The sequence below is a fragment of the Lutjanus erythropterus genome, chromosome 20 (genome assembly GCF_056507025.1).
Source record: "Lutjanus erythropterus isolate fLutEry1 chromosome 20, fLutEry1.hap2, whole genome shotgun sequence".
Lineage (NCBI taxonomy): Eukaryota > Metazoa > Chordata > Actinopteri > Lutjaniformes > Lutjanidae > Lutjanus > Lutjanus erythropterus.
The window spans coordinates 19493172-19504244 of NC_139336.1; the positions used below are offsets into that span (position 1 = coordinate 19493172).

Here is an 11073-nt window from a genome sequence, read left to right on the forward strand (position 1 = left end):
TAAATGACTGCAACCATGCGGTTGGTAAACAGAAATGATCAGTTGTACTGGAAGTAAGTGCATTATACAATAACCCTTCCAAGTTACTCATTAATTTGTATGAGGCAACTGACACAATCTGAAATGACATAATGTGTCTTGTGTGTACTACTAATAACGTTAAATAAAAGAAGGCTAAAAAATGACAGTATAATCTAATAAATATGCTTGGCACACATGCCATTAACGATATGATAAATCAAAACATTGCAAAATTCATACGACATTAACACATGTTTAATTTAACCATTTACAATCTGAGGAGAACGAAGGCATTACAAACAACAACAGAGAAGGGGGACGAGGTGACAAGATCCATTGCTCCATCTGTAAGGTGGCGATCTGGACTGTCAGTCAGCTCCCACAGGTCCCCTGGTAGCCGCTGCCAGCCTGGGCATGACTTTGAGCAAATTGTCCATGTTGACTGATGCTTGATTCAGGTGTTGGAGTCCAGGCAGGGAGAATGGATGGAGGAAGTGTGACAACAGTTGCACTTCAGCCTTAGATAACCCCGGGCCGCGTCCTATTCCTCGTCTTTTTCCTCGTAGTTGTGCTTGATGTGTTTCCATAATTTCTACAGTAAATTACAAATAAAAACGTTACACAGGTTGAACAGGTTGTATAAACAGATTAACAGAATCAACAAACAGATCTAAAAGATCTGATTGGTCGGCTTAGCGGGCAAGCTAGCTTAGCTAGCTAACGATAGCACCGCTTCACCCTCTGCTTACAAGGTCAGGATAAAACAAGCAGTAAAACACCAAATTACAAACTTACCCCGCGATTCATTTGCTCGAAAATCGCGTCGCCACCTTGGTCGAATAGTCGCTCGAAGAAAACCGCTCCAACCATGATGGTTATAGCGAAAGTGGACGTTCTCCTGAAGAGCAGATTGTAGACGGACTTTGCCAGCGCCATGTCGGTGGTGTAATGCGCATGCGTACTGCGCCAGAGCGGATACTCAGGCAGACGCTTCCGCTCGAGAAATGTGTTGAACGCTAAATGGCCCTGCAAGGACACCGTACTTGAGGAATTTGTTGCGTTTTCTCTTTTTCTAACGTGAAATTTTACTCAAAGTGGAGTGCATTGTTTCGTCAAATGGTTTGTGCTCTTTATTGTTTAAATTCAGTGTATGCAGGGTTTGAAACAAACGTTCCTCCGCGTAACAACAAATGTGAGCTAGTTAGCAAGCTAGCTAACATTATGTTAACGTTATGTCACGGTATACAAACACTATAATATTTATCGCTAAGGATTTTATAATGTTTATGTCGATTATCGAACCTCCCATTTACACGATTACTGTATTTCTTGCTGTTGAACCTTCAGACTTTGGATGATTGTATTCTCAGAGTAGAAGATGAAGTCATAGCAAGGCATATTCAAAATAAAAGTTAAGTAGTAAATAAAAGTCTTTCGTCAGTTGCGTTGGTACATTTCTCAGATCAGAATATAAATTCTTAAAACTGGTATAGTATTTGTTCTACCACCATATCAGCTAGTCACTCATTCAAGCCATAAAAGCAAGTCTATATTCTTATGAACTTGCAAACGTTTGGCACATACATGCTGACGATTATGTACAATTTATTCTGGTTCTTTGTTGGATAGTCTTTCCCAGACAAAGAAAAACTAGGTAGTTGTCGATTGCTTAACTTTCTACTTGCAAAATGATTGAACCAGCTGTTATAGTCTGACAAGCAAATTTTCTATACTTTTCTGGTACAGTTTTTATGGTAAATGCATATACAATTATGCCTAATGGGTGTTTCTCATGTTTACATTTCTTATTTTGTCTTTTTTTTCTCATTTGTACTATGCAGTGCTATTAAACAGTACTGTCTATTAACTAATAACTAATTAACTAATGACATGGTTTTTCAAGTGTCAAATAAAAGTAGTACAGTAAAGGCCTTAATGTGAATCCTGTCCAGTCTCTTGCAATCTCCTCCATAATGTGTAACTTTGTAATGTTTGCGTAAATTGATATATGCCAGAAAAAGTGCAGCCTTGTGCATTTTCAATCAAAACCTTAGTCAAATTTTAGGTTACATCAAAAATACCTATAATACACTGTTATATTGACAGCATGGCTAAGCATTTTGACTATCTTGTTTGCAAATAATGACACAAGGATTTGTCATTCTGATGGCACTGACATGTTCATTGACATCAATATTTTCTTTTGAGAGATAAACTCGGGATTGTGAGCAAGGTACAGCCTTTTGCAGATAATCCTATGTGTGGTGCCATTTGTACTAATTGTTTTGAGAAATGCTCTGCCTATTTTGCAAAATAAAAATGATGTACCAAAGCACCCAAGAGAAACTGGAAATGAGGCACCTCCATTATTAACCAGTAGATGGCAGCAAGAGAATGCTACTAATACCACCTGCCTTGCTTTTAATTATTGCTGATGTTCCTGACAGTAGATATTATCCTGGTTCCACTTTGTGCCTCTCATATAATCATTTTTAGTCCAAGGCCAATTCTGTAATTACATGTGTGACTTTTACATGAATTATTAGTATTTAGTGCAAAAGTAAACAAACAAATAAACAAATGAGACCATGATTACTTTAAGTAAATGTAGAAAGACTTGCATTGATTGGGAAATCTCAAATGTCAAAACAGGTCTATCACACAAACAGATCTGTCAAAACAGATGAATACTAGGACCATGCATGATTAAGCATAAATTAGATCTGCAGTGTACTTCATACTGTGCTTTTTTTTTTTACTTTTTAGTGCTGAAGAGTTATTTGAATTGGATTAGTGAATTGAAAGGGAATTAAGTATACATTCTAAAACTGATTTATATTTTGCAGCTTTTTTAAATGTGAGGGTTGCTGCCATTCTGTTTTCTATCATTGTAAATGAACAATATTTGGATTTTAGACTGTTTTGAAAATCTCGTCTTGGGATATGAGAAATTGTGGCAGACATTTTTGACTACTCGCATTTTATAGACAAAACAATTAATCCATCAATCAAAAAAACAACAACACATTTATTGATGACTGTACATAAAAAGTCTGCTAGGAAAGAGTTTGTGTTGTTTTGCTTGTGCGTAATGATGCTTAACATGGCAATGCTCACTCAATTGATGTTGTAGTATCACACAGAAACCATTTCACTTAGCACAGCAATTCACTCACCATGTGTTGACAGAGCAGTTATGTAAAATTGTTTCTTTTTCTATTCACTGTCTTTCAGAGATCTAAAAGGTGACATCTTGCTGCTTTGACCACAGAAACGGCACCATGGGGAAGAGATACTACTGCGACTACTGTGACCGATCCTTTCAGGACAACATGCATAACAGGAAGAACCATCTGAATGGTGTTCAACATCACAGAGCTAAAAAGGCCTGGTTTGACCATTTTAGAGGTGAGACAGCGGTTGCTCCCTAAAGGAATAGTTCACCCAGAAATGAAAATTCAGTCATTATCTACTCATCCTCATGCCGATTGAAGTTTTTCAGTCCACAAAAACGCCATATATATGTCAAAAATATCTTAAGAAATCAGTTCCTTTATATTCATATATCAAAAGCCAATCATGTTATCCTCCGCTAAAACAGTATCACATGTGTTTACAGAGGCTTGAACCAACTGATAATATCATGACATCCACCCACCAAATTTCCGCTTTTAGCAGCACAGGTCTAAGATTCAAGAAATAAACATTATGTCCCCCCTGCCTATCCTGTTTCACTCTGAAATATGTCACGTTACAGAAACTAGATACTCTTGAGACGCTTTTCATCTGGACTTTAATCCTTTAATCCTCCCTAAAGTAAATAAATTCCATGTTATATTTTTATGACACTTGATGATTTAGTGTAAATGTATTTTTTAACTAGTATGTAACTAATACAAATACTGTGTACCATAATGTATTATTTAAAAAAGCTAAGTTTTCAAAGAGATGTAGAATATTTTGACTGGAGAATTAATAAGCACGCACACAGTTTTCTTTTTACAGACTCTTCAGCCATCCTGTATGACGAGCAAACAAAGAAACCCTGCAGGAAATTTCTCCAAAAAGGTAACAGAGCAGCTTAATCTTACATCTATCCAAAAACGAGGAAATTATATTAAATGCCTTTTGATAATCATCTTGTTTTCCCCCTTTTTTGTCTGCGTAGGAATTTGTGACTTTGGCCCTAACTGCAGGTTTTCTCACATGTCCGAAGAGGATCTGTTTAACTTAAAAAGACAGGTGGAAGGTAAGCTGTAGCCAAACAGTAGTGCTGTCTGCCACATGACTGAGAACTTCTATAATGAATACTTCAAAGAACCCCAAAGCAATGTGCCGCATTTAATGCAGAGGGCATGAGACATAACGCACTTTATTTGTCATTTTCGTCATATAAAAAAAAATTATGTTTGGTAGCGCTCAGAGACCAGCAGCTATTGAAAACGAGATAAAAAAAGGTAAGAAAAACAAGAAGATAAAAATATAAACAAGAACAAGGATGAAACCAGATGAATAAACATGATAAATATGATGAGGTAGTGTTATCTATCTACTGTGTGTATTATAAAGGTAAACAGTGACGGTACAAACAGTATAGAAGCAGTATAAAAGTGTAAAAAAAAGTCGTACAAAAAAACAAAATCATACACGTGATGTGAGCATAGATAAGATTACATTTTTAAATATTACAATCTCTCTAAATGATTCTTTAATAATGAGTTGAAGTGGATTGTCATGGAATAGTATACAAGTATAACATACAAATTGTCAAGTAAATTTAATGCAGATTACTGTGTGAACATGTTCACATGTTCATTTCTTTCAGATGAAAGGCAGCTCAGAGAGGACTCTGTAGACAGCATCATGCCTGAGCGAAGTGTAGAAGAATGGCTCACTAGAAGGGAAAAGAAGCAGACTGCCCTCACCACCAAAGGGTAGGCACATCCGTTTTTGTGTATCATACATGGTTAGCATGACTAATGGTTATTCCTGTTGATGTTGAATTCAACTATTCAATTATTTTCTCTCTGCAGAGATCTAAAAACGAAGGAAGACAGTGAAGAGGGCCAAGACGAAAGTGACGTGCCTCAGCAGCTCCTCTCAATTCCTGACCTTCCACCCTCTCTTCTACCTCCTCCTCCAGGAGGATGGAAAGTCAAAGTGAACACAGAATGGGGTTGAGCGATATTCACTTTGTGGTGCAAATCAGTGCAAAGTGGATATGAGACATTGATAGAAGGAGGAATGGTACAGAATACATATGTTCTTAAGAGACGTGTCAGGTTCATATTTCAAGCACTGAGGTCTGCGTGAGGTTTTCAGTTCATACTGAAAATCTGTTTGTTGCTGTTTCTCATTTTAAAAATGGGAATAAAATGTATATTTCATATGCTGCATAGTATGTAGGTCATGTTGGTTTAATTTTGAATTTACACTATTAATTTATTGGATCATACTGTTGCAAGTTTCTTTTGTGAGAAATGAAGTCAACAGTTAAAAAAAAACAGCTTTAAACTGATAAAAAAATGTATTTACATAAAACACACATTTTTAAAACACAGCGAGGCGAATCCGAAAATAACCTTCAGTGAGACTCTTCTAAGGAGCTGCGTTTGACGTCATGAAGTCCCAAAAGGAACAGAGGATTGCTCAGCAGATGGAAATAATTTTTTATTTATTGTAATCCTGTGCTGCTGCGTCACAGGGGAATCACTGATCTGACTAAATTTTATTTCTAACCCAGCCGCTGGAAAACACCATTTTACTTCCTAAATAGTAAAGATGACAAACCAGTGATCTGGATTAAATTTCATCATGAAAGTTTTTTATACCTGGGAAGTTTATTGATACAGTTTTATCAGCAAGATTCATGCTGATCCCTTGGATTTGAGACTAATGGTTTTATAATTATCATTAACCTTTTTGAATCCTCAATTAGGCTGTTCCCTCTCAAAGGCAGCTATGCTGAGATGTATATACCTTAAACTGTTTTCACAACTGCTGTGTATTAACAGCACAATCCTCATTAAATTGTGTTTTTATTCTGTTTGTATCCGTTTGTGTAACTCTTATTCTGCTGTCTTGGCAAGGTATCCTGTGTAAAAGATGTCTCTTACTTAAATGGAACTTAAAGGACCAGTGTGTAAGATTAACAGGGATTTATTGGCAGAATATAGAATAATTCAATGTGATATTCACAAGTATATTTTTATTAGTGTATAGTCATCTGAAAATAAGAATAATTGGGTTTTTGTTACCTTAGAATGACCTCTTTATATCCACCGAGTGTGTAGCTCCTCTTCTGTGGAGACTGCCATGTTACCAAAGACTGACTTTAGATACAAACTTTAATTCTTTGTGTGAGTTTTATGGACACCACAGTTTCTCCTCCATGCTTGGAAGAGGAGAGTGAGATGATGTTTGCAATCTGCGAGTTCACTGCCCATTACACATTGGTCCTTATACCCCCCTTCTTACTTTGTTTAAGACACCCTGGGTATTTCTGACCACCAGTGGCACTATGGAGCTATGTTTTTACTTGAGGTTCCCCATTTTGTTAGCATCAAACTTTTCTTTATCATTACAGGCTAACAAAGGCAGTGAGGAAGAAGATGGATCAAAAAAAGGAGTAAAAATTAATGTTGCAAATGCAATACCTCACACACACAAACATTTTAGTGAGAAACACTCAATGTAAACATAACTTGTTTGTTTACAAGAAAATCCCATAAAGGTACCTTTAAATACAGCTTATGCTGTAAAGGTAGAAAGTTCAATAAATGTAATTTTCAGCCATATTTAAAGGTAGAATGAGTAGGATTTGTCAGTTGCTGTGTGTAAACACACCGAAAAGATCTCTAATTGTCGAGTCTTATTCTCAGGATGTCAAATATTGACGTTTTGAGTTGGTAAAGTGTCCTGAGCACAGCAAAGCAGTGAGAAAATAAAAACTGGTGGGTGGAGGGTGGGGTCTCTGGGGATTGCTGAGAAAGACTATTGTTGTATGAGTCTATGCATTGTTTTTGTTTTGGGAAAATCCTTCATAGTTTGCCATGGTATTGAGCTTGTGGCTTTATTTATTGCTGGAACTTCTCGCCCTGTAATCCCCTTTCACACTCGCTCCCCTCTGCAGCAGTCATTTGTATCTATTAAATCTCACTCTACTTGTAGACAATCAATAGTTCAAATGCTCATTAAGGCAAGTTTGGATCTTATCATGCTCTCTGAAGCTTGTTTGGTTCTCTCTTTTGAATAATTTGGGTCCTCAAATGGCACCTTGATAATTTGACTCGAGCAGTCATGACTCGAATCTAATAACACTGAAGAAAATGACACTACACCTCCTTATCCTGGACCTAATCCTCTTACATCTTAAATATTTCATGTCCATTGCTGCTGTGCTCACTACACTTTCTTGTTAGCCTTTAGTTTACAACTTCAGTAATTCTTAATTCCAAAACCCGGGCGCTTGTATAAATGCCACTACATTTATTGTACCACCATATAGCTGCAAGGAAATAGCCTTTTCCCTCTCTGCAGGCTGTGTGCTGCTGTGCTCTGTTACTAATGCGTGCTTAACATGCCAGATGCCGCACCATCAGGGCCATCACACCAACACATCCTGACTGTTCTCCCCTCTGATCTGAAATTGTCGAATGAGGAAAGAATTCAGAATTTCACTATGTTTCCCTGAAAAGCGTCCCCACCCAGACCCGCTCTTCCTCTCTTTTATCCTTTTTGGTTACAAATTAAAGCAGAATTAGACATGTCTTTTTTAAAAAAGGCCCATTTAATGTGTGCATTTGCACCACACTGTTAACACTAATGTCGAGTACAATGTCACATTTCGAAACAGAAAACCACAGACGGCCGGCTCATTTTCAATGCCTTTGTTTTTTATTGGACTACATGCATCTAGACACCACTTACATTAGTGTATAACTGATGCAGTAACCTCTACATGTGCAGTAACAGTTACAGAAAGAAAACAGCTGGATATTCTCAATCTAGACATTAAACTTACTTGTAATGTCACACAGCAGGATGGTACAACAAATATTAACTGGGAAGTTAGAGAAATTTTTTATCAAGACCAGGGGGGACAGAAAGATAATACATGAATACTTATTGGTACTGGGATTACTGATGAGTCATTTCAATTCAAAAATACATTAAACATTAGATTCATTTTTGTCAAAGGTAATGATTTTGTAAAATGGATCTCCCATCTTTCTAAAAGTCTGTCTAAAGCTACTTGAAGTCAAGGCATGAGAGTGCAGTTTTTACTCCAAATGACAAAGGCACGGAACAGAAGACATCCACAGTCCAAATCAAATTTATAATAACAACAATTAAGACAAAGTGTACATAAATCTGCTCATTAAAACACTAACATACAGAATAGGACACAATATTTGCTTATATGTCTTAAAGACAAGATCTGACACAATAACTATATTTTACATTCACACAAAACCCCATACCTTACATGATATGTCCACATGAGGAGGTAATGTGATGTCATATAAGTAGTTCATACATAAACAGCTACTATACACGAAATAAAATATCAGTTTTATTGCCAGAATGATTTCCACACTTTTCCCTCTCGTGATATAGCTTTGATAAACTTTAAGATAAAAAGAGCAAGAAAAAATATATAGAATTTCGTAAAACTTGTCAAATCTGACAAATATTTGTTAAAGAAATCATTCTGAAAAATGAATCTTAACAAATCAGAAAAGTTAATGTAAGTGCATGGTCTTAATACACACAAGAATCTGTATCTGAATATGTCCAGTCAACCTGGAAATTATACATCAGAAACCTGATTTGTTTTTGTATATTTTTGTATTGTTTTATACAAAACATTATGCTTACATTCATAATAAAATCACATAGATTTAATGTATCACTTTCAAGTAAGAAAATATAAGAATGTTATAGTTTAAACAATATGTTGTTTTGGTGGTCCATGTAAAAGCCAGAAAACAACATTTTTCATGATATGTTAAATTATTTTTCACAGCATACTGCAAAGTGTTTAGTGTTTTGATATCATCAGCACATCCACAAAAATTCGACATTTACAGGAAAATGTCAAATACTGAGATTTTTTTTTTTTTTGCAATGATCACTATACAAATTGCATAATTATTTGAATACATACATCAGAATTCAAAATTTGATCTCACACAGAACACACAATTATCTCTAGTTTAATGTACATGCAGGTGCGTCGTGTGAATTGAATATTCTTCATTTGATATAAACATGACAGTTAACACCTAGTTCTTTTGTCGAAACGTAAAGTTGTGGTGGTGAATTTGTTCACAGCTGGTAGCTCGGGTCATACAGCGGTTCAGTTCAGCGCTCGGTATGTGGCGCCCGTGACAGACGCACAGACTCGAGATACGCAGCGACATTGTGCATGTGTCGTGACAGGCTGAATATGAAACAGATGTGTGATGGTCGAGAGGTTAAAGAGGTAGTTTAGATGATCTGAAGTGAGGTTGTGTGAGGTACTTATATGTAGTCAGTGTATTACAGTTTGGAGAAGCAGCAGGAGTACCGGTGTAGGAAGCTAAGCTGCTGTGACTGGCTCTTAATATACAGCAGTACATTGCTTAGCTTCTTACACCGGTACTCCTGCTCCTACTCCTACTGAAAGTAATACAGTGACTATGGATTCGTACCTTGTACAACCACATTTCAAATAATCTGAACTATCACTTTAATTTTCTGAAGTCTTGAAGTCTGGTCTTTTTGCATAAATACCCATGCAGACACTCTTGTCTGATATTTCTTCAAGGGATTTAGGGATTTCCTTCTGTGTCCTGCTGCTTTTTACTGGATTTTACCGTTCACCGGGAAAACAGCAGTTTGATTTACAAATCAATCCCAAGCCGCTCAGCCACAAAGGCTCACTCTGAGCTTTAAAACAAACCCATTAATTTTTTAGAAAAGCGTGACATCTTTAGAAATGGACTGTGGGATTTCTCTGCAGATCAGCTGACAGGGGTTCACAGCTTGTGTAACGTCCACATGTCAGTCAGGCCCTCTCTTTTTTTCCGTCTTTCTTTTCGGCAGTGCTGTCCAGCGTGTTCCTGTGCTTGTTCACCAGTTTATTCCAAATGTTGGGTTTTTTTGTACTTCTCGTTGTCATAGTGGAAAAGTTTGGCATTTTTCTTCTTGTCATGTCTTAACTTGTAAATATCATGTGCCTTTACGTCAGTTTAAGCTGAGCTGGGTCTTACTGGAAAATAACATGATCCTTTAATATAATATATGTAACAGTTGATGCAGTATTTAATGAAAAATAATTTGAATGATTTCATGACACCCTCTGCATGTTCTGTGTAGTGTCACATCCAGCTGCTGTGAGAGGCTGTACATAGTCATAGCAGAGCTTTGAGCTAAATGCTAGCAAGCATGGAACAAGTGTGGCCTCAGGACTTTCTGCCAGAAAGCCTTTTCTGGCAAAAATCTTCTGTCAAAAAGCCCAGAAAGCTGTCTGCTAGAAGGGGCTTTCCGGTAGAAAGGCGTTAGGGAGTCAGGTCAAAGTTCTCATCAGGATCAAGCCCAGGAGACTCAAGTTTGACTCGCTTATTTATGACTTATTATTATTAGACTTGTTGACTGATTATCTGTCAATGTTTGGTGAGCATTAGGGAACAAAACTATGCTAACACATTGATGTTCAGCAGATATGAGCATGCTAACATTTGTTAAGTAGCACTAAACACAGCAACTGCAGCTGCGGCTGAATATCATTCATTTTACATGAATTTGCGGATAAAGTTTCGGACATGATAGAATTTTAACCTCATGGTGGTGAAAATTTTAGCGATACCAAAGTTATTACAGTTCCCTCAAAACCACAAATGTCAACCTCATGCTGATACAAGAGGAAAAATCAGGGGATCACCAAAGTCGTTGGGCTGCATCCTCAGGGAACCATCAACGCCTGAACCAAATTTTGTGCCGTTTCATGAGAAAAGTCAGTGGGAGTCATTCTCTGGGTACCATGAGTTCTGCAGATTGAGATCTTTC

At 36.9% G+C, this 11073-nt stretch overlaps 2 protein-coding genes across 2 annotated transcripts; one reads left to right on the forward strand and one right to left on the reverse strand.

Moving 5' to 3' along the window:
* Positions 1-258: 258 nt before the first annotated feature.
* Positions 259-983, reverse strand: uqcr10 (ubiquinol-cytochrome c reductase, complex III subunit X). Its single transcript, XM_084745942.1, has 2 exons — positions 817-983; positions 259-613 (listed from the first exon to the last, which is right to left on the reverse strand). The coding sequence occupies exons 1-2, from the start codon at positions 955-957 to the stop codon at positions 563-565; spliced, it is 192 nt and encodes a 63-aa protein (XP_084602068.1). The 5' UTR covers positions 958-983; the 3' UTR covers positions 259-562.
* A 5-nt stretch (positions 984-988) lies between these two features.
* zmat5 (zinc finger, matrin-type 5) lies at positions 989-6070 on the forward strand. The gene is made up of 6 exons (XM_084745941.1): positions 989-1140; positions 3256-3429; positions 4027-4089; positions 4190-4270; positions 4847-4955; positions 5055-6070. Exons 2-6 carry the CDS (start codon positions 3303-3305, stop codon positions 5200-5202), a joined length of 528 nt encoding a protein of 175 aa, XP_084602067.1. The 5' UTR covers positions 989-1140; positions 3256-3302; the 3' UTR covers positions 5203-6070.
* Positions 6071-11073: the final 5003 nt, after the last annotated feature.

What these genes read in the sequence shown, in the direction of transcription:
- uqcr10 (XM_084745942.1), bottom strand. Translation starts at nt 957, where the DNA reads ATGGCGCTGGCAAAGTCCGTCTACAATCTGCTCTTCAGGAGAACGTCC. An exon ending in TCGAGCAAATGAATCGCGGG is followed by an intron (nt 614 to 816) that starts GTAAGTTTGTAA and finishes AATTTACTGTAG; the next exon opens with AAATTATGGAAACACATCAA.
- zmat5 (XM_084745941.1), top strand. Translation starts at nt 3,303, where the DNA reads ATGGGGAAGAGATACTACTGCGACTACTGTGACCGATCCTTTCAGGAC. An exon ending in CAGGAAATTTCTCCAAAAAG is followed by an intron (nt 4,090 to 4,189) that starts GTAACAGAGCAG and finishes TTGTCTGCGTAG; the next exon opens with GAATTTGTGACTTTGGCCCT. An exon ending in ACTGCCCTCACCACCAAAGG is followed by an intron (nt 4,956 to 5,054) that starts GTAGGCACATCC and finishes TTCTCTCTGCAG; the next exon opens with AGATCTAAAAACGAAGGAAG.